The sequence below is a fragment of the Haliotis rufescens genome, unplaced genomic scaffold (genome assembly GCF_023055435.1).
Source record: "Haliotis rufescens isolate VD_foot unplaced genomic scaffold, xgHalRufe1.0.p SCAF_10, whole genome shotgun sequence".
Taxonomy (NCBI): Eukaryota; Metazoa; Mollusca; class Gastropoda; order Lepetellida; family Haliotidae; genus Haliotis; species Haliotis rufescens.
The window spans coordinates 17,854,729-17,882,643 of record NW_025963780.1 but is presented as its reverse complement, the minus strand read 5'-3'; the positions used below and the strand labels follow the sequence as shown (position 1 = coordinate 17,882,643).

General features: G+C 47.0%; 4 protein-coding genes across 6 annotated transcripts; all 4 read left to right on the top strand.

The window, feature by feature from the left end:
- The first annotated feature begins 838 nt into the window (after positions 1-838).
- LOC125374590 (leucine-rich repeat extensin-like protein 1) lies at positions 839-8,432 on the top strand. The gene is made up of 3 exons (XM_048385503.1): positions 839-853; positions 3,441-4,857; positions 7,789-8,432. Exons 1-3 carry the CDS (start codon positions 839-841, stop codon positions 8,430-8,432), a joined length of 2,076 nt encoding a protein of 691 aa, XP_048241460.1.
- Positions 8,433-8,938: 506 nt separating this feature from the next.
- LOC124110696 (adhesive plaque matrix protein-like) lies at positions 8,939-11,467 on the top strand. The gene is made up of 2 exons (XM_048385496.1): positions 8,939-10,483; positions 11,417-11,467. The coding sequence occupies exons 1-2, from the start codon at positions 8,939-8,941 to the stop codon at positions 11,465-11,467; spliced, it is 1,596 nt and encodes a 531-aa protein (XP_048241453.1).
- Positions 11,468-12,536: 1,069 nt separating this feature from the next.
- On the top strand, positions 12,537-14,864 carry LOC124110695 (extensin-2-like). Its single transcript, XM_046470035.2, has one exon. It carries the CDS (start codon positions 12,537-12,539, stop codon positions 14,862-14,864), a length of 2,328 nt encoding a protein of 775 aa, XP_046325991.2.
- Positions 14,865-20,002: 5,138 nt separating this feature from the next.
- LOC124110719 (slit homolog 1 protein-like) lies at positions 20,003-24,981 on the top strand. 3 transcript variants are annotated; one of them, XM_046470081.2, is made up of 2 exons: positions 20,003-20,128; positions 23,202-24,981. In XM_046470081.2, exon 2 carries the CDS (start codon positions 23,213-23,215, stop codon positions 24,455-24,457), a length of 1,245 nt encoding a protein of 414 aa, XP_046326037.2. In that variant the 5' UTR covers positions 20,003-20,128; positions 23,202-23,212; the 3' UTR covers positions 24,458-24,981. The 3 variants fall into 3 exon arrangements, with proteins under 3 accessions (XP_046326037.2, XP_046326035.2, XP_046326036.2); XM_046470079.2 differs by lacking the exon at positions 20,003-20,128 and adding an exon at positions 22,165-22,319; XM_046470080.2 differs by lacking the exon at positions 20,003-20,128 and adding an exon at positions 22,181-22,288.
- The last annotated feature ends 2,934 nt before the right edge of the window (positions 24,982-27,915 follow it).

Sequence of the window (27,915 nt, the reverse complement as noted above, 5' to 3'; positions counted from 1 at the left end):
ATATGTTGAGGAAATATGTCACTGTGCGCTTTTGTAATCAAACCTGGAGTGGATAGGAACGGCTGTGAAGGGAGGCTGGATGCCGTACATTTTGGATGTAACTGAAGTACATGTATTTGTATTTGTACATATTTTTCATTTCTTTACGTTCTTTCTTAATAAAATATCTCTTGGCAGTCTAAAAGGTACTGTTGTATTTTAACCAAAAAAGTCAATCGCGGAGCTAATTAATGTGGAGGAACAATTGAGCGCAAAAATGTTGCAAAACATCTGCACACTACTTGATGCCTATGGCAGTACTGTCAAATCATTATCTGAGGGTGAATGAGTAAACATTTTACATCACATTGGCACTATATATTATTGCAACAAATGTAGTAATGAGAGACCACATATGGGTTGTTCATCGGGAGGAAACTATGTTATATGAGTGAGGCTGTACCATTTTCTATTCTCCAAGATAAATGTGAAACATAATGCAACACATTGTTAGGAAATGCATGAGTAAGTGACTGAAGAAGTTGGCAACATATATATAGGTATAGTACCTGTGAAGCTTCACATGCATCTCCAGGGTTCACTCTAGTAATTTTCTGACCTGGGCCCTTTATGTGAAAATTTCAAATATTCCAGAGGGAGGCCCATACAAGCACAATGTTAAAATGCCCAATTGTAATAAAATGTGGGCCTTTTTTCAAATTTAGGGGCTAAATGCACAAGGTACCACCCCAGAATTATCCCTGTATCTCTGAGTGAAGCAGTGGAAACGTGTAACACATGTTTGTTAACACACTCATGAGTGAGTGATTGAGGTAATCGGCATTGTTGCAACTTTACCATGGCGGCATTTCAGGTAATCCAGCCTAGACAAGGCAAACCAGTGGTTAGTGGGACAAGATGATTCATAGTAAACCATTTTACGGTTAGTCAATGATGAACACTGGCAATAAGCTGATACAACACGTCACAGCTGGTCCTCCATTTAGAACTATTCATACTCAGTAGCAGCGTTAGTTTTAGCCAACTAGTCATTATAATGATACCTTTAAAACCCTTTGAAAGAACAAATTTATCCTATTCCTTATGGCACCTTAACTATTGGGCAGTTTGGCACTATAAGACCAGTGCAAAATTTTAACGCCGGGTAGCCATTGTCACCAAAAGGTTCCTAATACAAACATGGGTGACTGGTAAATTATTCTGACTGACTCAAAAGGTGGGTCACTCTGAGGAACACTGATCATAAATGAACATATATTGAAGCATATAATACAACTTCATCAGCCGTATACGGATGGGAAACATCTTTCCTTGGTGTGGCTGTACTTACAGCATTTTCAAAGTTATTTTCAGTTTCTGTCGGATATAAAGAGATCGTGTCGTGTCCTGTCGTGTCCATCTTCCCTTCCTCGTCTCTACATCCTCCCTCCCTCGTGTCTACTTCCCCTTCATCCTCCCTCCCATGTCTCTACATCCCCTCCACCAAAACTCGCTACTTCCCTTCAACCCTCCGCCACCCCATCCTCCCTAATCCCCAATCACTTACAATCCATTGTCTCTATGTCCCCTTCATCATTCCTACTTTCCCTTCATTCTCCCTACCTCGCCTCTACTTCCCCTCCGTCCTCCCTCCAACATCTCTACTTACCCTCCATCTTCCCTCCCTCATGTCTATTTCCCCTCCATCCTCCCTCCAACATCTCTACTTCTCCTTCATCCTCCCTCCCACTCAATCACACGTCTATACTTACCCTCCATCCCCCTTCCCACATCTCTACTTGCCCTCCATCCCCCCTCCCATGTCTCTACTTCCCTACCATCCTATCGTCTCTTCTCTACTTCCCCTAAATCCTTCCTCCCAAGTCTCTACTCCCCCTCCATCCACCTCCCACGTCTCTACTCAACCTCCATCCTCCCTCCCATGTCTCTACTTCCCTACCATCCTATCGTCTCTTCTCTACTTCCCCTAAATCCTTCCTCCCAAGTCTCTACTCCCCCTCCATCCACCTCCCACGTCTCTACTTAACCTCCATCCTCCCTCCCATGTCTCTATTTCCCCTCCATCCCCCTCCCTCGTCTCTACTTACCCTCCATCCCCCTCCTACGTCTCTTCTCACCCTCCATCTTCCCTCCCTCATCTCTACTTCCCCTCCATCTCCCCTCCCTGACCCGTGAAGACCCGGGGTAGAATAGGTATTCAGCAACCCATGCTTGCCATAAAAGGTGACTATGCTTGTCGTAAGAGGCGACTAACGGGATGGGGTGGTCAGACTCGCTGACTTGGTTGATGCATGTCATCGATCCCAATTTCATGGATTGATGCTCATGATATCAATCACTGGATTGTCTGGTCCAGACTCGATTATTTACAGACCGCCGTCATATACCTGGAATATTGCTGATTGCTGAGTGCCGCATAACAAGAAACAAACCAAACCAACCCCCCCCCCCCCCCCCCCCCCCCCCCGCCTCCATCCACTCTCCCTCTTGTCGATCACCCTCCAACGTCTATACTTGCCCTCAATCCCCCTTCCCACGTCTCTTCTTACCATCCATCCCCCCTACCACGTCTCTACTTTCCTAGCATCCCACCGTCTCTTCTCTACGTCCCTACTTAACCTCAATCTTCCCTCCTCGTCTTTACTTCCCCACGATCCCCCTCCAACGTCTCTACCACCCCTCCATCCTCGCTCCCACGTCTCTTTTTACCATCCATCCCCCCTACCACGTCTCTACTTTCCTAGCATCCCACCGTCTCTTCTCTACTTCCTCTCCTTCCTCGCTCCGTCGTTTCTACTTCACCTCCCCCTTTGTCCTCCTTCCAACATCTCTAGTTACCCTCGATCCTCCCACGTCCCTACTTCCCCTCCCTCCCATGTCTTGAGTTCACCTCCAACCCCCTTCAACGTCGCTACTTCCCCTCTATCCTCCCTCCCACATCTCTACTTACCCTCCATCATCCCTCAAACGTCTCTACTTCCCCTCCATCCTCGCTCTCACGTCTCTTCTTACCATCCATCCCCCCTACCACGTCTCTACTTTCCTACCATCCCACCGTCTCTTCTCTACTTCCTCTCCTTCCTCGCTCCGTCGTTTCTACTTCACCTCCCCCTTTGTCCTCCTTCCAACATCTCTAGTTACCCTCGATCCTCCCACGTCCCTACTTCCCCTCCCTCCCATGTCTTGAGTTCACCTCCAACCCCCTTCAACGTCGCTACTTCCCCTCTATCCTCCCTCCCACATCTCTACTTACCCTCCATCATCCCTCAAACGTCTCTACTTCCCCTCCATCCTCGCTCTCACGTCTCTTCTTACCATCCATCCCCCCTACCACGTCTCTACTTTCCTACCATCCCACCGTCTCTTCTCTACTTCCTCTCCTTCCTCGCTCCGTCGTTTCTACTTCACCTCCCCCTTCGTCCTCCTTCCAACATCTCTAGTTACCCTCGATCCTCCCACGTCCCTACTTCCCCTCCCTCCCATGTCTTGAGTTCACCTGCAACCCCCTTCAACGTCGCTACTTCCCCTCTATCCTCCCTCCCACATCTCTACTTACCCTCCATCATCCCTCACACGTCTCTACTTCCCCTCCATCCTCACTACCACATCTCCACTTACCCTCCATCTTCCCTCCCACGGCTCTACTTCCCTTCCATCATCCCTCCCACGGTTCTACTTCTTTATCATCCTTCCAAAGTCTCTACTTCCTCTCCATCCTCTCTCTCCTACGTCTCTACTTCCCCTCCATCTTTCTATTTACCCTCCATTCCCCACTCCTACGTCTCTACTTCCCTACCATCCTACCGTCTCTTCTGTACGTCCTCTCCATCCTCTCTCCCTCAATTCCACTTCCCCTCAATCGTCAACCATCATCCCTCCCACGCCTCTACTTACCCATCATCCCCCTTCCTACGTCTCCATTTATCCTCCAATTACCCACTCCTGCGTCTCTACTTCCCTACCATCCTGCCGTCTCTACTCTACTTCCTCTCCATCCTCCCTCCCACGTCTCTACTCCCCCTATATCCCCCTTCCCACTTCTCAACTTACCCTCCATCCTCCCACGTCTCTTGTTCACCTCCACCACCCTCCTACTTCTCTACTTCCCCTCCATCCTAACTCCCACATCTCTACTTACCCTCCATCTTTCCCCCCACGTCTCTACTTCCCCTCAATCTTCCCTCCCTCGTCTCTACTTACCCCCATCCCCATTCTCCCACATCTCTACTTCCCCTCCACCATTCCTCCCACGTTTCTACTTCCTCTCCATCCTCTCTCCCTCTTGTCTACCTACCCACCATCCTCAGTCTCACGCCTCTACTTACCCCCCATCCACCTTCCTACGTCTCTACTTCACCCCCGTCCCCACTCCCACGTCCCTACTTACCCTCCATCTTCCCTCCCTCGTCTCTACTTCCCCTCCATCCTCCCTCCCACGTCTCTACTTACCCTCCATCTTCCCTCCCTCGTCTCTATTTCACCCCGTCCCCACTCCCACGTCCCTACTTACCCTCCATCTTCCCTCCCTCGTCTCTACTTACCCTCCATCCCCCTTCCCACGTTTCTACTTCCAGACCATCATCCCTCCCACGTCTCCACCCCCCTATATCGTCCTTTCTAAGTTTCTACTTCCCCTCAAACCCCGTTCCACGTCTCTACTTCCCCTCCACCATCCCTCAAACGTCTCTACTTTCCCCCCATCATCCCTCAAACGTCTCTACTTCCCCCATACCATCCTTCCCAAGTCTCTGCTTCCCCTCCATCCTTCTCCCATGTCTCTACTTACCCTCCATCCCCCTCCCACATCTCTACTTCCCTACCATCCGACCGTCTCTTCTCTACTTCCTCTCCATCCTCGTTCCCTCCTTTCTACTTCACCTTAATCCTCCCTCCCACCTCTTTACTCCCCTTCATTCACCTTCCCACGTCTCTACTTCTCCTCCATCCCCGTCCCACGTCACAACTTCCCCTCCATCATTCCCCAAACGTCTCTACTTCCCCTATATAATCCTTCCCACGTATTAACTTCCCCTCCAATCCTTGCTCCCATGTCTCTTCTTTCCCTCCATTTTCCCTCCATCTTCCCTCCCTCGTCTCTACTTCCCTACCATCCGACCGTCTCTTCTCTACTTCCTCTCCATCCTCATTCCCTCGTTTCTACTTCACCTGAATCCTCCCTCCGAAGTGTCTACTCCCCTTCATCCCCCTTCCCACGTCTCTACTTCCCCTCTATCCTCCCACGTCTCAACTTCCCCTCCATCTTCCCTCCCGCATCTCTATTCCCCCTTCATCCCCCCTCCCCTGTCTCTACTTGCCCTCCATCCCACCTCCCACGTCTTTATTCCCCCTTCATCTTCCCTCCCTTGTCTTTACTTCCTCTCCATCCTCTCTCCCACGTCTCTACTTCCCCTCCATCTTCCCTCCCACATCTCTATTCCCCCCTTCATCCCCCCTCCCACGTCTCTACTTACCCTCCATTCCCAACTCCTACGTCTCTACTACCCTACCATCCTACCTTCTCTTCTGTACTTCCTCTCCATCCTCTCTCCCTCGATTCTACTTCCCCTCAATCGTTCTTCCCACATCTCTACTTCCCTCCATCCTAACTTCCACATCCCCACCTACCCTAGCTACCCTCCCTCGTCTCTACTTCCTCTCCATCATCCCTCCCACGCCTCTACTCCCCCTCTATCATCCTTCCCACGTATCTACTTACCCACCATCCCCCTTCCCACGTCTCTATTTATCCTCCATTCCCACTCCTACGCCTCTACTTCCCTACCATCCTACCGTCTCTTCTCTACTTCCTCTCCATCCACGCTCCCTAGTTTCTACTTCCCCCCCAACCCTCCCTCCCACGTCTCTACTTCTCCTATATCGTCCTTCCTAAGTCTCTACTTCCCCTCAATCCTTCCTTCCCTGTACACTTCCCCTCCATCCCCTTTCCCACGTCTCTACTTCCACTCGATCCTCCCTCCCACTTCTCTACTTACCCTCCATCATCCTCCCCATGTCTCTACTTCCCCTCCACCATCCCTCAAACGTCTCTACTTCCCCCATATCATCCTTCCCAAGTCTCTGCTTCCCCTCCATCCTTCTCCCATGTCTCAACTTACCCTCCATCCCCCTCCCACGTCTCTGCTTCCCTACCATCCGACCGTCTCTTCTCTACTGCTTCTCCATCCTCGTTCCCTCGTTTCTACTTGGATTCACCAGAATTCTACTTGAATCACCTAGATTCACCTGAATTCTCCCTCCCACGTCTCTACTCCCCTTCATCCACCTTCCCACGTCTCTACTTCCCGTCCATCATTCCCCAAAGGTCTCTACTTCCCCCCATATAATCCTTCCCACGTCTCTACTTCCCCTCCAGCCTGGCTCCCATGTCTCTTCTTGCCTACCATCCTACCCTCTCTTCTCTACTTCCTCTCCATCCTCGTTCCCTTGTTTCTACTTCACCCGAATCCTCCCTCCCACGACTCTACTTACCCTCCATCCTCCCACGTCTCAACTTCCCCTCGCTCCTCCCTTCCATGTCTTCAGTTCACCTCCATCACCCTTCCACATCTCTACTTCCCCTCCATCTTCCCTCCCACGTCTCTACTTCCCCTCCCTCTCCACGTCTCTACTTCCTCTCCATCCTCTCTCGGTCTTGTCTACTTACCCTCTATCCTCTTTCCCACATCGCCACTTCCCCTCCATCTTCCCTCCCTCTTGCCTCTACTTCCTCTCCATCCTCTCTCCCTCTTGTCTACTTTCCCTCTATCCTCTTTCCCACATCTCCACTTCCCCTCCATCTTCCCTCCCACGTCTCTACTTCCCCTTCATCTTCCCTCCCACATCACTGTTCCCCTTTCATCCCCCCTCCCACGTCTCCACTTACCCTCCATCCCTCCTCCCACGTCTTTATTCCCCATCCCCCCCCCCCCTCCCACGTCTCTATTTACCCTCCATTACCCATGCCTACGTCTCTACTTCCCTACCATCCTACCGTTTCTTCTGTACTTCCTCTTCATCCCCTCTCCCTCGATTCTGCTCCCCTCAATCGTGCTTCCCACGTTTCTACTCCCACGTCTCTACTTCCCCTCCCTCCCCACGTCTCTACCTCCTCTCCATCCTCTCTCCCTCTTGTTTACCTACCCTCTATCCTCTCTCCCACATCTCCACTTCCCCTCCATCTTCCCTCCCTCGTCTCTACTTCCCTACCATCCCTCCGTCTCTTCTCTACTTCGTCTCCATCCTCTCTCCCTCGATTCTACTTCCCCTCAATTGTCCGTCCCTGGTCTCTACTTCCCCTCCATCTACCCTCCCAAATCTCTATTCCCCCTTCATCCCCCTCCCACGTCTCTATTTATCCTCCATTCCCTACTCCTACCTCTCTACTTCCCTACCATCCTACCGTCTCTTCTCTACTTCCTCTCAATCCTCTCTCCCTCGATTCTACTTACCCTCAATCGTCGTTCCCACGTTTCTAATCCCCCTCCATCCTCACTCCCACATCACTATTTACCAACCATCTTCCCTAACTCGTCTCCTCTTCCTCTCCATCATCCCTCCCACGCCTCTACTCCCCCTCTATCATCCTTCCCACGTATCTACTTACCTACCATCCCCCTTCCCACGTCTCTATTTATCCACCATTCCCCACTCCTACGCCTTTACTTCCCTACCATCCTACCGTCTCTTCTTTACTTCCTCTCCATCCACGCTCCCTAGTTTCTACTCCCCCCCCCCCCCCCCCCCTCCCCCCTCCCACGTCTCTACTTCTCCTATATCGTCCTTCCTAAGTCTCTACTTCCCCTCAATCCTTCCTTCTCTGTACACTTCCCCTCCATCCCCTTTCCCACGTCTCTACTTCCACTCGATCCTCCCTCCCACTTCTCTACTTCCCCGCCATCTTCCCTCCCTCGTCTCTACTTCCTCTCCATGCTCTGTCCCTCTTCTCTACTTCCCCTCCATCCTCCCTCCCACGTCTCTACTTCCCCTCCATCTTCCCTCCAACATCTCGACTTACCCTCGTCCTTCCCTCCCTCGTCTTTACTTCACCTCCACCCCCACCTCCCACGTCTCTACTTCCCCTCCCCCCATCATCCCTCCCACGTTTCTACTTCCCCTATATCATCCTTCCCAGTTCTCTACTTACCCTCCGACCCCCTCCCGCATCTCTACTTCCCCTCAATCCTCCCTTCCTTGTACACTTCCCATCCGTCCCCTTTCCCACGTCTCTATTTCCCCTCAATCCTCCCTTCCTTGTACACTTCCCATCCGTCCCCTTTCCCACGTCTCTAATTCCACTCCCTCCTCCCTCCCACTTCTTTACTTACCCTCCATCGTCCTTCCCTCGTCTCTACTTTCCCTCAACCTTCCCTCCTCGTCTCTACTTCGCTTCCATCCCAGTCCTACGTCTCTACTTCCCCTCCATCATCCCTTAAACGTCTCTAATTCCCCTATATCATCCTTCCCACGTCTATACTTCCACTCCATCCTCGCTCCCACGTCTATGCTTACCCTCCACCCCCCCCCCCCCCCTCCCACGTCTCTACTTACCCTCCATCCTTCCTCCCACGTCTTTATTTCCCCCTCCCACCCCCCACCCCGTCCCACGTCTCTACTTCCCCTCCATTCTCCCTCCCACCTTTCTACTTCCCCTATATCCTATATCATCCTTCCCACGTCTCTTCTTCCACTCCATCCTCGTTCCCACGTCTATGCTTACCCTTCATCCACCCTCCCACGTCTCTACTTACCGTCCATCCTTCCTCCCACGTCTCTACTTCCCTACCATCCTACAGTCTCTTCTCTACCTCCTCTCCATCCTCGTTCCCTCGTTTATACCTCCGCTGAATCCCCCCTCCCACGTCTCTACTCCCCTTTCACCCCACTTCCCACGTCTCTACTTCCCCTCCCTCCTCCCACCTCTCTACTCTCCCTCCCTCCTATGTCTTTAGTTCACCTCCATCATCCTTCCCAAGTCCCTACTTACCCTCCATCTTCCCTCCCACGTCTCTACTTCCCCTCCATCATCCGTCCAACGTATCTACTTCCCCTCCATCTTCCCTCCCTCGTCCCTACTTCCTCTCCATCCTCTCTCCCTCTTGTCTACTTCCCTCCATCAGCCCTCACACGTCTCTACTTCCCCTCCATCCTCGCTCCCAGGTCTCTACTTCCCCTCCATCATCCCTCCCACATCTCTATATACCCTCCATCTTCCCTCCCTTTCCTCTACTTCACCTCCACCCCTACCTCCCAAGTCTCTACTCCCCCTCCCACCCTATCATCCCTCCCACGTCTCTACTTCCCCTATATCATCCTTCCCAAGTCTCTACTTACCCTCCATCCCCTTTCCCACGTCTCAACTTCCACTCCCTCCTCCCTCCGACTTCTCTTCTTCCCCTCCATCGGCGTCCCAAGTCTCTTATTCCCCTCCATCATCCCTCAAACGTCTCTACTTCTATATCATCCTTCCCACGTCTCTACTTCCCCTCCATCCTCGCTCCCAGGTCTCTACTTACCCTTCATCATCCCTCCCTCGTCTCTACTTACCCTCTATCCCCATGCCTCTTCTCTTCTTCCCTTCCATCCCCGCTCTCACGTCTCTACTTCCCCTCCATCATCCCTCCCACGTCTTTACTTCCCCTCCATCTTCCCTCGTCTCTACATCCTCTCTATTCTCTCTCCCTCTTATCTACTTCCTCTCCACCCTCTCTCCCTCGCGTCTACTTCCCCTCCATCTTCCCTCCCTCGTCTCTACTTCACCTCCATCCCCCTCCTACGTCTCTACTTCATCTCCATTCCCCTCCTACGTGCCTACTTACCCTCCATCTTCCCTCTCTCGTCTCTACTTCCACTCCATCTTCCCTCCCACGTCTCTACTTCACCTCCATCCCCCTCCTACGTCCCTACTTACGCTCCATCTTCCCTCCCTCGTATCTACTTCCACTCCATCCCCCATCCCACGTCTCTACTTCCCCTCCATCTTTCTTTCCCTCCTCTCTACTTCCTCACTATTCTCTCTCCCTCTCATCTACTTCCTCTCCATCCCCCTCCTACGTCCCTACTTCCCCTCCATCTTCCCTCCCTCGTCTCTACTTCACCTCCATCTCCCTCCCACGTCTCTACTTCCCCTCCATCATCCGTCCCACGTCCCTACTTCCCCTCCATCATCCGTCCCACGTCCCTACTTCCCCTCCATCATCCGTCCCACGTCTCTACTTCCCCTCCATCATCCGTCCCACGTCTCTACTTCCCCTCCATCATCCGTCCCACGTCTCTACTTCCCCTCCATCATCCGTCCCACGTCTCTACTTCCCCTCCATCATCCGTCCCACGTCTCTACTTCCCCTCCATCATCCGTCCCACGTCTCTTCTTCCCCTCCATCATACCTCCCACGTCCCTACTTACCCTCCATCATCCCTCCCACGACCCTACTTCCCCTCCATCTTCCCTCCCACGTCTCTACTTCCCCTCCATCTTCCCTCCCTCGTATCTACTTCCCCTCCATCATCCCTCCCTCGTCCCTACTTCCCCTCCATCATCCCTCCCACATCCCTACTTCCCCTCCATCATCCCTCCCACGTCCCTACTTCCCCTCCATCATCCCTCCCACGTCCCTACTTCCCTTCCATCTTCCCTCCAACGTCCCTACTTCCCCTCCATCATCCCTCCCACGTCCCTACTCCCCCACCATCTTTCCTCCCACGTCTCTACTTCCCCTCCATCTTCCCTCCCACGTCCCTATTTCCCCTCCATCTTCCCTCCCTCGTCTCTACTTCCCGCCTCCCCCCCTCCTACGTCTCTACTTACCCTCCATCTTCCCTCCCCCGTATCTACTTCCCCTCCATCCCCAATCCCTACTTCTCTTCCCATCCTACCCTCTCTTCTCTACTTTGCCTTCATTCTATACCGTCCCTCCAACGTCTCTACTTCCACTCCATCATCCCTCCCTCGACTTTACTTCCCTTCCATCCTCTCTCCCACGACTCTCCTTCCCTTCCATCCTACCCTCTCTTCTCTACTTCCACTCAACCCCCCCCCCCCCCCCCCCCAAGTGTCTACTTACCCTCCATCCTGCCTCCCACATTTCTACATTCCATCCACCCAAACTCCCTACTACCCTTCAATCCTCTCCCACCCCATCCTCACTAATCCCCTCTCACTTACAATCCATTGTCTCTACATCCCCTTCATCATTCCTACTTTCCCTTCATTCTCCCTCCTACGCCTCTACTTCCCCTCCATCCTCCCTCCCTTGTCTACTTCCCCTGCATCATCCCTCCCACGTGTCTACTTCTTCACCCTTCCTCCACTCGCATTCTCCCTACTTCCACTCCATCCCCATGCCTCCATCCATCCTCGCTTCTTCCACTCCATCCCCAGTGCCACCCTTCATCATCCCTACTCCCTCTCATCCTCCAGATTTTCCCTCCATTTCCCATTCCTTTCGACACCCGTGAAGATCCGGGGTAGAATAGGTCTTCAGCAACCAATGCTTGCTGTAAAAGGCGACTATGCTTGTCGTAAAAGGCGACTAACGGGATCGGGTGGTCAGGCTCGCTGACTTAGTTGATACATATCATCGAACCCAATTAAATCCCTACTTCCCCTCCATTCACCTTCATCTTTCCTACTTCGACTCAATCTTCAATGCCTTCCCTCCAACATCCCTACTTCCCCTCCATCCTCAATGCCTTCCCTCCAACATCCCTACTTCCCCTCCATCCCTCATAACTTCTCTCCATCATCCCTACTTCACCTTCATCTGTCCTACTTCCACCCCATCCCCCATGCCTTCTCTCCATCAACCCTACTTCACCTTCATCTTTCCTACTTCCACTCCATCTTCAATGCCTTCTCTCCATCATCCCTACTTCACCTTCATCTTACCTACTTCCACTCCATCTTCAATGCCTTCTCTCCATCATCCCTACTTCACCTTCATCTGTCCTACTTCCACTCCATCTTCAATGCCTTCTCTCCATCATCCCTACTTCACCTTCATCTTTCCTACTTACACTCTTTCTTCAATGCCTTCTCTCCATCATCCCTACTTCACCTTCATCTCACCTACTTCCACTCCATCTTCAATGCCTTCTCTCCATCATCCCTACTTCACCTTCATCTGTCCTACTTCCACTCCATCTTCAATGCCTTCTCTCCATCATCCCTACTTCACCTTCATCTTTCCTACTTACACTCTTTCTTCAATGCCTTCTCTCCATCATCCCTACTTCACCTTCATCTCACCTACTTCCACTCCATCTTCAATGCCTTCTCTCCATCATCCCTACTTCACCTTCATATTTCCTACTTACCCTCCACCCCCTGTGCCTTCCCTCCATCATCCCTACTTCCACTACATCCATCATGCCTCCCTACATCATCCCTACTTCCACCTTCCTCTTATCTACTTCCACTCCATCATCAATGCCATCATCCCTACTTCCCCTCCAACATCCCTACTTCTCCTCCATCCCTCGTACCATAACTCCAACATCCCTACTTCTCCACCATCATACCTACTTCCCCTCCATCCCACATGCCTCCCTCCAACATCCCTCCTTCTCCACCATCATCCCTACTTCCCCTCCATCCTTCATACCTTACCGCCAACATCCCTACTTCTCCACCATCCCACATCACTTCCCTTCCCACTTCACCGTTATCTATCCTACTCCAACTCATTCTTCCATGCCCTTCCCTCCAACATCCCTACCCCCTCCCCCCCTCCATTCCTCATACCTTCCCTCCATCAACCCTACTTCCCCTCCATCATCCCTACTTCCCCTCCATCATCGCTACATCCCCTCCATCCCTTATACCTTCCCTCCATCATGCCTACTTCCACTCCATCCCCCATGCCTTCACTCCATCATCTCTTCTTACCTCCATCATGCCTACTTCCACTCCATCCCCCATGCCTTCACTCCATCATCTCTTCTTACCTCCATCATGCCTACTTCCACCCCATCCCCCATGCCTTCCCTCCATCATGCCTACTTCCACTCCATCCCCCATGCCTTCACTCCATCATCTCTTCTTACCTCCATCATGCCTACTTCCACTCCATCCCCCATGCCTTCACTCCATCATCTCTTCTTACCTCCATCATGCCTACTTCCACCCCATCCCCCATGCCTTCCCTCCATCATGCCTACTTCCACTCCATCCCCCATGCCTTCACTCCATCATCTCTTCTTACCTCCATCATGCCTACTTCCACCCCCATCCATCATGGCTTCCCTCCATCATACCTACTTCCACTCCATCCCCAATGCCTTCACTCCATCATCTCTTCTTACCTCCATCATGCCTACTTCGACTCCATCCCCCATGCCTTCACTCCATCATCTCTTCTTACCTCCATCATGCCTACTTCCACCCCATCCCCCATGCCTTCACTCCATCATCTCTTCTTACCTCCATCATGCCTACTTCCACCCCATGCCCCACGCCTTCCCTCCATCATGCCTACTTCCACTCCATCCCCCATGCCTTCACTCCATCATCTCTTACCTCCATCATGCCTACTTCCACCCCCATCCATCATGGCTTCCCTCCATCATACCTACTTCCACTCCATCCCCAATGCCTTCACTCCATCATCTCATTTTACCTCCATCATGCCTACTTCCACCCCATCCCCCATGCCTTCCTTCCATCATGCCTACTTCCACTCCATCCCCAATGCCTTCACTCCATCATCTCTTCTTACCTCCATCATGCCTACTTCAACCCCATCCCCCATGCGTTCCTCTATCATGCCTACTTCCACTCCATCCCCAATGCCTTCACTCCATCATCTCTTCTTACCTCCATCATGCCTACTTCCACCCTATCCCCCATGCCTTCCCTCCATCATGCCTACTTCCACTCCATCCCCCATGCCTTCACTCCATCATCGCTTCTTACCTCCATCATGCCTACTTCCACCCCCATCCATCATGCCTTCCTTCCATCATACCTACTTCCACTCCATCCCCCATGCCTTCACTCAATCATCTCTTCTTACCTCCATCATGCCTACTTCCACCCCATCCCCCATGCCTTCACTCCATCATCGCTTCTTACCTCCATCATGCCTACTTCCACCCCATCCATCATGCCTTCCTTCCATCATACCTACTTCCACTCCATCCCCCATGCCTTCACTCCATCATCGCTTCTTACCTCCATCATGCCTACTTCCACCCCATCCCCCATGCCTTCACTCAATCATCTCTTCTTACCTCCATCATGCCTACTTCCACCCCATCCCCCATGCCTTCACTCCATCATCGCTTCTTACCTCCATCATGCCTACTTCCACCCCATCCATCATGCCTTCCTTCCATCATACCTACTTCCACTCCATCCCCCATGCCTTCACTCCATCATTACTTCTTACCTCCATCATGCCTACTTCCACCCCATCCATCATGCCTTCCTTCCATCATACCTACTTCCACTCCATCCCCCATGCCTTCACTCCATCATCTCTTCTTACCTCCATCATGCCTACTTCCACTCCATCCCCCATGCCTTCACTCCATCATCTCTTCTTACCTCCATCATGCCTACTTCCACCCCCATCCATCATGCCTTCCTTCCGTCATACCTACTTCCACTCCATCCCCCATGCCTTCACTCCATCATCTCTTCTTACCTCCATCATGCCTACTTCCACCCCCATCCATCATGCCTTCCTTCCATCATACCTACTTCCACCCCATCCCCCATGCCTTCACTCAATCATCTCTTACCTCCATCATGCCTACTTCCACCCCCGTCCATCATGCCTTCCTTCCATCATGCCTACTTCCACTCCATCCCCCATGCCTTCACTCCATCATCTCTTCTTACCTCCATCATCCCTACTTCCAGTTAATCCTGCATTCCTTCTCTTCATCTTCCCTACTTCTACTCCATCCCCCATGTCTACCCTCCATTATCCCTACTACCCCTCCATCAACCCCACTTCCACTCCATCCCTATTTCTTCTCTTAATCATACCTACTCTCCCTCCATCCTCTTTACTTCCCCTCTTTCTTCCACTCCATCCGCTATGCCTTCCCTCCATACTCACTACTTCCACTCCACCCCCTGACTTCCCTTCATCCTCCCTACTTCCCCTTCATCCTCCCTACTTCCCCACCATCATACCTACTTCCACTCCATCCCCCATGCCTTCACTCCATCATCTCTTCTTACCTCCATCATGCCTACTTCCACCCCATCCCCCATGCCTTCCTTCCATCATACATACTTCCACTCCATCCCCAATGCCTTCACTCCATCATTTCTTCTTACCTCCATCATGCCTACTTCCACCCCATCCCCCATGCCTTCCCTCTATCATGCCTACTTCCACCCCATCCCCAATGCCTTCACTCCATCATCTCTTCTTACCTCCATCATGCCTACTTCCACCCTATCCCCCATGCCTTCCCTCCATCATACCTACTTCCACTCCATCCCCCATGCCTTCACTCCATCATCGCTTCTTACCTCCATCATGCCTACTTCCACCCCATCCCCCATGCCTTCCTTCCATCATACCTACTTCCACTCCATCCCCCATGCCTTCACTCCATCATCTCTTCTTACCTCCATCATGCCTACTTCCACCCTATCCCCCATGCCTTCCCTCCATCATGCCTACTTCCACTCCAACCCCCATGCCTTCACTCCGTCATCTCTTTTTACCTCCATCATGCCTACTTCCACCCCATCCCCATGCCTTCCCTCCATCATGCCTACTTCCACTCCAACCCCCATGCCTTCACTCCATCATCTCTTCTTACCTCCATCATGCCTACTTCCACCCCCATCCATCATGCCTTCCTTCCGTCATACCTACTTCCACTCCATCCCTTCACTCCATCATCTCTTCTTACCTCCATCATGCCTACTTCCACCCCCATCCATCATGCCTTCCTTCCATCATACCTACTTCCACTCCATCCCCATGCCTTCACTCCATCATCTCTTCTTACCTCCATCATCCCTACTTCCAGTTAATCCTGCATACCTTCTCTTCATCTTCCCTACTTCTACTCCATCCCCCATGTCTACCCTCCATAATCCCTACTACCCCTCCATCAACCCCACTTCCACTCCATCCCTGTATCTTCTCTTAATCATACCTACTCTCCCTCCATCCTCTTTACTTCCCCTCTTTCTTCCATTCTTCCACTCCATCCGCTATGCCTTCCCTCCATCCTCCCTACTTCCTCCATACTCACTACTTCCACTCCACCCCCTGACTTCCCTTCATCCTTCCTACTTCCCCTTCATCCTCCCTACTTCCCCACCATAATGCCTACTTCCACTCAATACCCCATGTCTTACCTCCTCCATACCAACTTCCCCTCCATCTCACTCTTAGTTTGAAGCGCAACAAATGAAAATGTTAAATTCCTAAACAGAAAAGGCACCAGTTCAGCAGCTGCATGGTGAAAATATACAGCTCATTCGATTAGTGACCACAGCATGCACGGGACCACGTGCCACCACATATCGTTGGTTGTTTCATATGTGAGAATACAGGACTCACATGTTTCCGTCCCTAATTTCATCTGCTTAGAGTGAAATCAGTCGGAAATATGCCATGCCTCGCTACTCCACGCTTCGCCACGCCACGCCAAGCAATGTCCCCTTGACTCTACAGGAAGCTAAATGCCTTGTCATCACATTGTGGCAAATCCACAACCAAAGTACATGAATCACATGTGATGATGGAGATTTCTATAGGAAATGACGTGTTGTGCTCACTGTCATCAGTGAACGAACAACATTTCAAACGTGTTTTTCAGGAATGTTTGCTTTTCCACGAGAATCACGCCTGATGTTTACTGGGAAATAATTGACAACGCTTCTGCTATAGGTTCGAATCTATGTTTAGTACCCATATAAGCGAGTTAATAAATACACATTCTATAACAAGTCCCCGTTAAACCGTTTTTATTACGAGTGCATTTCAAAATGTATCTAACAACGTTGCTAGCAACATACCCAAGCTTGTGGCCTAAAATACTGTTTTATGTTTAACATAGCTGTATGTCTATTAAAAAGTGCCATCTGCCATGACGACGACAGCTTGTTGAGATTGCTGCATGGTCATGTAATAATCTTAGCCAGTCATCGTGAACTGCTCGCTGTGATGGGTCGACAGACTACTCATCGCTCGCTAGTGCTAATGACAGAATGTGCTTGTACGCGCTTGTGTGTTTTTGTTTAACGCCTCACTCAGCAATAATCGACGCCCTACAATGCCACGCGCAATGAACCAAGTGTCCGAGTCTGACCACCGATCCAGTTCGATGTAGAGGCTTCTAAGGGACCGACCGGTGAGGAGGCTGGGATTTTGCATTGAGACTAGATATATTTAAGCTACAGTTGCGCCAATATAGTGTTATAGTCCAGTAGAAATTGACGTCATAATTAATTAACCCGGACATTTGTGATAACAACCCAATTATTGCACAAAGTCAATCTTCAGTGTGTCCTGGTTGTGTATACAAAACCCAAGAAAAATCAAGCTTGGGGAAATCAGTTTTTGAGGGTCTCCAAAAAAGGGGCCCTAGGCTTTCATTGCAAGTGCAAGGGTTACTGCTTAAACCCAACACCTGTGTTTTGTGACGAGGTTATTGATGAAGATTAATGTGGACTAAGGAACGCTTTGCCTCTTCCTAAATTTAACATTGCAATATATTTCTCTGATTGTCTTCAATTGTTGGTGACTTATAGCAATATGTGTGTATTGATGGCTGAAGAAGTACTGGGTGCTATGAAAAAGTGGTTAGTTATGTATGTGGAATGATTTGGGGACATTGACAGGATATGCAGTGGGCATATTATGAATTAGCTCCCCAAGAGTTGTACTTTAAAATGTACTAATGTAAGGCCAGGCGTTTTATATTTTTCTGATTACAGACCCGCTGACTCTATTTTTTTGGAAATGTAAAAAAAATAGCCACATTGTCAGTTATTTTATTTGTTATCATCACCTTTTAATATAAAACATATGTGATGTTATAACAATCTAAATTTTGGGTTAAATGAGCAATGCCTTTTGCGGTTATTTTCAACTCATGCAAGTCCAAAAATTATTTTTGAGTTACATGAGACTGCCAGTAGCATTATTCAAGCAACTGAATCCAAGTAAAGTATAAAACAAAAACACTCTCAAAGATTACAAGAAATTGATGATAATGTTAAGTATTAAGAACTATTATTTATTGAACTTGTGCAATGTTACGAGTAAGTTAATGAAATGCATAAGTTAATAACTGCAATCATAAACTTTTGAGTTTCATAACAGCATTATATGTAGTAGAGTCAATTGAAGGCGGCCATCTTGAATTCAAGATGGCCGGCATTGACTATGCGATAAATAAATACAAATATTTTGTATCCGATCCAAGTAGGATTCCTAAGAAATTACAATACAGACTAGAATGAAGACCACAAACAATATTTTTACATGGTCTATGTAACCATGACAAATGCATTCCTGCTGATATTTGTGTGAAAAGACAACAGACCCAATCCCCAGAACCATCCAAATAAAAGATATTTCCCCAACCTTGATTTTCTTTGTTTTTTTTATGGTGACATATAACACCCTGCTGGTGAGTTTAAACACAAATGTGGCCTGTTATCAGAAATGTCCGGGTCCAATGCAATTTCTACTGGACTATTAATGTATTTCTAAAAATAACACCTTGCAACAAGGACATTTTTGTGGCCGACGTCTGAACCACAAAAAATGTTATGGGACAATTCTTTTTTCGATTTAAGACTATAATTATGAGTCCGCAGCATAGGTTGCTGGGGACGTACATATAGCCTTATCCGGAATCCTGTCGGAATCCTTTTAAAGAGGTTGTAATGTAAATTCGCTATCGTTTATCTTCAAAGTTGTGTGCCCAAAGTGTGTGATGCAATGCAAGATATCACAAGAAATCCTGATCATATTACAAAGAAACAAAGGTTCAAACAGGATATTTTCAAAGTCCTATGTTTGTTTCTTTTGTGTGAGTGTCAAGGATGGCAGTTATATCTAACTCTCGGACGTTCTTCAAGATTCGCCATTTTTATTTTCAGATGCTCAGAAGACATGCGCAAATAACAGTATTTAATGTTCAATAGAATCAGTATCCTACGAATATATATGTATTCATTTGGCATAGTGTCCTTCTGACTCTTCTCTTGCCTCGGGATAGCATAGACTGCAGTCGGAATTAATAGTGCAAACAATATCAGTTGAATGATCTCACTGTGCAACATTTAGACAAGTTATTGTTTGACTTGACCATTATTCTTTCTAAAGTTAAAAAGGTCATTCAAGCCCTCAAAACTTTGTTTACAAATTATTTTGGACATAGGTGTGTTTTTGAACCGAATGAAAAGAACTTCCCAAAATGTGCGACCCCGTGTCACGGTGCTGAACTGACGAAAACGCCGCCTACGCTAGCGTAACGCATCGGCCACCGAGGAGCCGACTCGTAATAGTCAAAATAGTTTTTTTAACGTATAGACGTTAATAAACACACGTGATTCCAAAACTAAATAAATGGACAGAATAATTGCATTACGGCGCATCGACAAAGAAAAAACAACTGATGATTTGAGGATTTATTAACACTAGACCATAACCACCAAGCTAAAGGATTACGAGTGTGTGTGTGTGTGTGTGTGTGTTGAGGGGGCGAGGGTTATCTTGTTCCAGCTAAACAGTGGAAACATATAAACTGTGCATACGCTGGACATGTTGGACGTGCTGAAAAATGTGTTGTCAAGAAATAAGTCGTTCAGCTCCTTTCACAGAAAATAAAAGTAGTGCCTCAACAAACATCACCTCCCCGCCAGAAAAAATTAAATGGTTGTTCCTCAGGGCGTCTGTCGTTGAAGACATCCACTGTATCTAGAAATGTAGGAATGGGTGTCCACATCGTCTAGGGACGCCACAGATCTAGATAAGGGACAAACTCTATCATCCGGGGCTTTTACCGAGACCCTAGTTTGTGGGAACGTCCTGTTTCCGCATCTGTTGTACGAGACGGGACATTCCTGTGTCGTATCATTGAAGCGCATACACTGAGACAGTGGTTTCAAGACAGCATTAACAGTCAGGCAAGGGCTCGCAAGGTAATCATAGTTAATCTTGTATATATGTTTTACTTCTTACTTTCTGATATTATTAAGTATATAAGGTATCATGAATACAGCAGTCCTTTGGCTTCAAGAAGAACAGTAACCATTGTAACGTGTTTTACACTTAAAGGCAAAAGTATTGTGATTATGTTGGTTTTAAGATTAAATTGCTCTGGCGTATAATTGTCTTTCTAATGTGGTCGTATGTCTTAAAGTTAGAATATATACAAATTGATCATTTCAAATTCGGACTATGCCTTGCAATGTTCGTGTTTCTTACGCAAGTTATGATAAAAATTGTTATTTTTATCTACGTTAGACAAATATACCAAGTTTGAAAGGAAAGGAATATTTGAATATCCCCAATAGGCATTAAAACAGCAAACTAATCTTGTTCGTCTTATTAGGTACTTTTTGTGTACACAACAGATCCAAAACAAGATAGTCCCTATCATCATAAGTGTTATTTTCAGTTCTTAATTATTAATATGATCACAGTTATTATTACCTTTGAGAAATATATGAACTATGACTGAAACCTTGTAATATTGAACACCCCATAATCGCTTATCCAGTGTATTTTGTACGTCCATTTCATTAAAAAAAGTTATTCCCTTGACCGATTCGCTACCAAAGTTTCTTTTTTAATCCGATTCAAATACGCGATGCTACAACGAGAAAAGTTCTGTGCTGAGTTGGGGTAACGTCACTTCGTCACTATTAAGGAAACACGAAGTTATAGCAACCTGTATTTCCATGCTTGTTGTAAGAGACGACTAAATGGATTTGGTTGTCAGCTCAGTGACTTAGTTAATTGTGTGTCATCGTACCCCGACGACGCGGCACGTTGCTCATAATATCAATCACTGGTGTGCCTGGTCCAGACCCGATTATGTACAGGTCGCCCTGATGTAGCTGGAATATTGCTGACTGGGACATTTTAAGCTTTTCTCATCAACATGTCAAACCATATCGGTTAGTGTGTGAACTGTTTCATATTTGAAATATGATGCCACTAACTGATCTTGAAACAAATTATAATCTTTATGAATAATACACTTCAAAATAGTTATACAGACACATAAAAGAGGTTCACATATTGAAGTTACCTAAGTTACTCCGCCCGTGTTTGGTTCAGTAATAAGTTTCATTTAACCTTTTGGTGGGCAGAGGGTGGCCCAGTCGTCTATGGCGCCACAATTTGCTGTGCAGAGTTGCGTCCCTTGAGTACACCAGACGCCTATGATTGTGGGCTCGAATCCCGGTACCCATGTTCGTGGGTTTCACCAAAGTTGTAAACCTCTGAGACATGCATCACTTCAGGCTTTCCTCCAACATAACGCTGACACACTGTGACATAACGGGAATACTGTTAAATGCGGCGTGAAACCAAACTCACTCACTCATATAACGTTTTAATACGGTTTGTTTTCGTGCTTTTCTTGGAGCTATTCAAGAATTGCATTTCATGATGACCAACTTCTTACCACAAGACGGCTTGGAGCATTAGAAACCGTTACATACAGTTGAATGGTCTATGATATGAACTGAGCTATGATGTTAACAAAGTTTGGTATTAAGCCATAAATAACTCCTTATTAAACACAGGTGCCGTAAACTGGGTCGTACAAAGGACAACTCGGATGTTCTTACTAAATCCATTCTCCTTTCAATTAAAGAAAATTAATGTCAGAAATCGAGTTGTATGAAACAGCGAATATTGAATGATCGGTTCCTCGGGGATACACTACATGTCGCAAACAGTCATGTTTTTTGTGGTAACGGTTAAAACGTCAGACATTTCGTGGTAAATAACACATATTGTTATGGACAGACTGAGGTTTAACCAGAGAGCTATTTTTGGGGCACGCGATCGGCTACATAATTCCCACTTGAGGTTTAAGCATCGTCACTTACTTCACAATGGCTATTTCCTCATAAATAGTCACGCCACTTCCTATGCGCAAGACGTTTCGGTTTGAGTGTTATTAATATCACAGGCCATATATGGGAATTCCCATGTCTCGTCATATCCTAACTATGCTTGTAAGAATATATAAACGTGCGTGCTCGGTTCAGGTCTCAGTTGAGTTCAAAAGGCGCGTGTAACAGGAAGACGTCTTACGGACAGGAGTGAACCCGGAGTTATACCAGGTACCAGTTAGGACACTGCTCTCCACTTCCGGTCAGTGCCAGTTCGCACATTCCTCCCCACTTCCGGTCAATACTGTCCCCCCATTTCCGGTCAGTGGGAGGTGTAACATGTCTTTGGCGTTTATTGGGTCCGGCATTTAGCATTTAAAATACATGCTCCAAGTGTCTATTCCCTCGATTGGGTCTCATTGAAAGTACCGCTTTGATGTGTCTGTTCAGTCAATAGCCCTGAAGGCGTCCTTTTTGACGTGTTTGTATGGCAGACTATTGAAGTCGTCTGTATGAAGTGTCAATATTGTAGACCTATAGGGATCCATATGTTTTAGCCATTGATTATTTATTCATCAGTTATCATTCACATTGGGTATTCACCAATGAGTAGAACTTGGTTTAAATAACTCTTCTCACAATGATGTTTCCGGTGACTTTTCATTTTCTTCTGTCAGTGTGCTGCCCCAAGTGCGTCATGTCGCATGTGCTTACAATAGCGATAGCCACATCTAAATTACACTAAACGAGACGCACCAATTATGTACGTTAGTCACTGCAGTGCAGTCCATGTATACGTGATGCCTGCATTCGATCAGTAATTAAAGACATGGGGCAAGCTGAAAAGACTACATTGGGTATTTATGCACAAATTTGGTATCATCACTATTCCATAGTGATTAATAAACGCATGCTTATTATATAGTCGGAATCGTACAATGGACTCTGCTTTTAGTAGAAACTTCTTATGATTATGGAAAAGATTTGTGTCGCTTTTATTTATATTGCGTTGAAATATTTCGTGGCATTCCTATGCAAGCAATTCAAAAATTAATTGGGTCATGGTGATTTATATTGCGCATTTATAAATATTTGTCAGGTGTTTTGTAATTTGATCAATGAACCTGCTGATTACCTGTTTCAGACACAACAAGGATGGGAGGGAACCACAGCTGGCTCACAACACTGGTCGTCCTCAGTCAACTCGTGATGACAACGACAGCCTGCGCAGGATGCGTGTGCTTCGCTAAGTTCGCTACGTGTTCTGACATTAAACACGTGACAACTCTCCCGTCCAATATCGAGACACTAGTTGTCAGGGACATCACAGTGGAATCACTGCCGAGCTTTGCGTTCAGTCATCTGAAACAGCTGACCGAACTTGATATTCAGTCTTCATACATTGGCGTTGTTCGTAAGAATGCATTTAGTGACATTGACAAACTAGACGTGCTGTCGATATCGTTCAGTGACATATCAGTTGTTGAGAATGGAGCCTTTTACGGCCTCGGAGGCATGTCGTCTCTGGAAATAAGTGATACCAGACTCGATAAAATCGAAATGGATTCGTTCTCGGATATCACTGATATCAGCGATATTACCGTGAAATCATGCAACATCTCAGTTATTGGGAAAATGGCGTTTCATAATGTATCCACTGTTAACGTTTTTCAGTTTTACGAGAACAAGGTTGACGTTATTGAAGCTGATGCGTTTTCAAACTGGAGAAACATCAGAACTGCCAACGTCAACTCAAATAGATTCGAAAGATTCGAATGTATTTCTGACAAATCGTTCGCAGTTGCCTTTTCATTCAATTTCTACAAGAATTATCTGACATGCGAATGCCATACAGCTTGGATTCTTACATCGCCGTATCTGAAAGGACATTTATTGTCGAACATGTGTTTTGCCCCGAGAAGTCAAGTAGACTTGAGCATGTCTTCTGTAACAAGGGCCGATCTCAGTTGCCCTTTCAACCCATCGCGATTACAAATGGGATGCCCTTCTGACGCAGCAGTGACGTCACCTCCCGTCGTTAATGATACAACTACGTCACGTCACTCACGAATGACGTCGTCAACCATGTCTACAACGCCTTCTACATCTACAACCAACTCGCAAACTGAGACTTCTACAGAATATGAGTCAACGTCAACATCAAAGACTCCAACTATTGAGACAGAAACGCCAACGGTGGCCGACTTCTCGCATTCATCATTCATTGCTACAACCACTTCTGGTGGGAACTCCGGAAGTGACGCGCCTTCCTCAACTGACCAATCAGCAACCAGTGTGTCTCCCAGTTCTTCCGGGCAATCCTCGAGAGGGACCAACCCACAAGTTCATGTCCCAACACTGCTGGCTATTGTCATGTCACTCTGTACTATCATAGTATAGACACATCCTGCATGGGATAGACCGACAACGTCAGAGACATTTGCATGGAGAACATTGTATATTTTGGACAGTACATATAGTGATCAGCCCAATATATACACAGAACAAGGACCAAGCCATACCACATTTAATATACAGATGTGAATGGACTCATATGTCATACGTTTCGACCAGTTACCACGCTTTGAGCCATGAACAATGAAAAGAAGTGTTCCTCGTCAGAATCTTTTTGGTTTTATTTTTGTTTGCTCTATTGTCACATTTCATCCACGTGTTTGAAATGACCGTGTGATGATGCGAAACACCTAGAAAGGATCATGCTCTTACATGGAAACAATATCGGTAGTTTGTGATGGTGATATATGAGACAGGAGTGTATTGTATATACTGAATATGCCGATGTGATGTCATGTGAACCAACAAATTAAACTTGGCTCATGTATTTTTTTATGTAAATAGTTAGCTCCTTATTTATCAGGTTTTGTAAAATGTTTTTGAGAAATAAACATGTTATTTTTATACTACATTCTAAAACGCATTCCTCTCCAAAAACATAATAGCAAATACACATTTCAGTGAATATAATTAGGAATCTCCTTTTGGCTATTTCGAGATAGATAACTGTTGCTACATGTAGGTGTGAGAGGACACGGATTTCCGATTTTCGGGACTTGAGGCATGATGAAGTGCCGGATGCGACACCGGCTACACACTAGTATTTACATAAAGTAGGGAATACTCAGTATTTCGTCCAAGAAACCTGGAAATGAGACAGTTGTTGCTTGCTGGTACTCTGTTAAAAGTAGAGACACCGATTTACCCTTTCCCTATGAAGCTATGTGGCCACTGGTGGCCAAGCAATCTAAGGCGAATCGATTCACATTGCAGAGATGCGTCCCTTACGAGTCTGGATCCTCAGATCGTAGTTTACAATACCAGATTCGTTTGATACGGTTTGAAAGCATCACATTGGTCCTCGTGGGGTTTTAACAAAGCGGTGAACATATCCAACATGCGACACGTCGGGCTTTCCTCCCACATCAAGCTGACGCATCGTGATATAACTAAAATACTGTTCAAAGCGGTCAAACTTACTAACTGTATGGATAAATGGATCAACGGAATTTATTCCGAGTTAGAATTGGTTTTCAGCAACCAATGTTTGTCGTAAATGGTGACAAACGGGATCGGGTGGTCAAGCCTCGCTGACGCAGTTGATGCGTGTCATCATATCCCAATTGTGTAGATCGATGCACATGATGCCAGTCGATGGATTCTCTGGTCCGATTATTTGCAGACCGCCGTCATTTTGCTGAGTGCGGCTTCAAATAACAAAAACACAAACAAACGGAGTGTATACGGATGAGTCAATGTAACGCGCGCGTTTGTCAGATACGTAAAGAGATTCATACCAGAAGGCGTCACATATGTAAGGTAATTTACATCAGCAGTTGTCAGATACGTATATTGATTTACACCAGCAGTTGTCAGACACGTATATTGATTTACTCCAGCAGTTGTCAGACACGTATATTGATTTACTCCAGCAGTTGTCAGACACGTATATTGATTTACACCAGCAGTTGTCAGACACGTATATTGCTTTACACCAGCAGTTGTCAGACACTTATATTGATTTACACCAGCAGTTGTCAGACACGTATATTGATTTACACCAGCAGTTGTCAGACACGTATATTGATTTACACCAGCAGTTGCTGACACGTATATTGATTTACACCAGCAGTTGTCAGACACGTAAAGCGATTTACACCAGCAGTTGACAGATACGTAAAGTGATTTACACCAGCAGTTGTCACATATGTAAAGTGTTTTACATCAGCAGCCAGGAGTTGTCAGACACGTAAAGTGATTTACGCCAGCAGTTGACAGATACGTAAAGTGATTTACACAAGCAGTTGTCGGACACGTAAAGCGATTTACACCAGCAGTTGACAGATACGTAAAGTGATTTACACCAGCAGTTGTCAGACACGTCAAGCGATTTACACCAGCAGTTGACAGATACGTAAAGTGATTTACACTAGCAGTTGTCAAATATGTAAGGTGATTTACACCAGCAGCCAGCAGTTGACAGATACGTAAAGTGATTTACACCAGCAATTGTCAAATATGTAAGGTGATTTACACCAGCAGCCAGCAGTAACTGTTGTCAGACACGTAAAGTGATTTACACCAGCAGTTGTCAGACACGTATATTGTTTTACACCAGCAGTTGTCAGGTACTTAAAGAGATTTACACCAGAAGTTGTCAGATACGTAAAGTGATTTACACCAGAAGTTGACAGATATGTAAAGTGATTTACACCAGAAGTTGACAGATACGTAAAGTGATTTACACCAGGAGTTGTCAGATATGTAAAGTGATTTACACCAGAAGTTGTCATGTATGTAAAGTGTTTTACACCAGCAGCTGTCAGATACGTAAAGTGATTTATGCCAGCAGTTGTCAGATACGTATATTGATTTACACCAGCAGTTGTCAGATACGTAAAGTGATTTATGCCAGCAGTTGTCAGATACGTATATTGATTTACACCAGCAGTTGTCAGATACGTAAAGTGATTTACACCACGGTTGTAAGACACGTAAAGTTATTTACACCAGCAGTTGTCAGATTCGTAAAGTGATTTACACCAGCAGTTGTCAGACACGTATATTGATTTACACCAGCAGTTTTCAGATACGTATATTGATTTACACCAGCAGTTGTCAGATACGTAAAGTGATTTACACCAGAAGTTGTCATGTATGTAAAGTGTTTTACACCAGCAGCTGTCAGATACGTAAAGTGATTTATGCCAGCAGTTGTCAGATACGTATATTGATTTACACCAGCAGTTGTCAGATACGTATATTGATTTACACCAGCAGTTGTCAGACACGTATATTGATTTACACCAGCAGTTGTCAGACACGTATATTGATTTACACCAGCAGTTGTCAGACACGTATATTGCTTTACACCAGCAGCTGTCAGACACGTATAGCGATTTACACCAGCAGTTGAGAGATACGTAAAGTGATTTACACCAGCAGTTGTCAGACACTTATATTGATTTACACCAGCAGTTGTCAGACACGTTTATTGATTTACACCAGCAGTTGTCAGACACGTATATTGCTTTACACCAGCAGTTGTCAGACACTTATATTGATTTACACCAGCAGTTGTCAGACACGTATATTGATTTACACCAGCAGTTGTCAGATACGTATATTGATTTACACCAGCAGTTGTCAGATACGTATATTGCTTTACACCAGCAGTTGTCAGACACGTATATTGATTTACACCAGCAGTTGTCAGATACGTATATTGCTTTACACCAGCAGTTGTCAGACACTTATATTGATTTACACCAGCAGTTGTCAGACACGTATATTGATTTACACCAGCAGTTGTCAGACACTTATATTGATTTACACCAGCAGTT

What these genes read in the sequence shown, in the direction of transcription:
- LOC125374590 (XM_048385503.1), top strand. An exon ending in TCTACTTCCTCTCCATCCTC is followed by an intron (nt 4,858 to 7,788) that starts GTTCCCTCCTTT and finishes GTCCTTCCTAAG; the next exon opens with TCTCTACTTCCCCTCAATCC.
- LOC124110696 (XM_048385496.1), top strand. Translation starts at nt 8,939, where the DNA reads ATGTCTTTAGTTCACCTCCATCATCCTTCCCAAGTCCCTACTTACCCT. An exon ending in CCCTCCATCTTCCCTCCCTC is followed by an intron (nt 10,484 to 11,416) that starts GTATCTACTTCC and finishes CTCATCCTCCAG; the next exon opens with ATTTTCCCTCCATTTCCCAT.
- LOC124110695 (XM_046470035.2), top strand. Translation starts at nt 12,537, where the DNA reads ATGCCTCCCTCCAACATCCCTCCTTCTCCACCATCATCCCTACTTCCC.
- LOC124110719 (XM_046470081.2), top strand. Translation starts at nt 23,213, where the DNA reads ATGGGAGGGAACCACAGCTGGCTCACAACACTGGTCGTCCTCAGTCAA.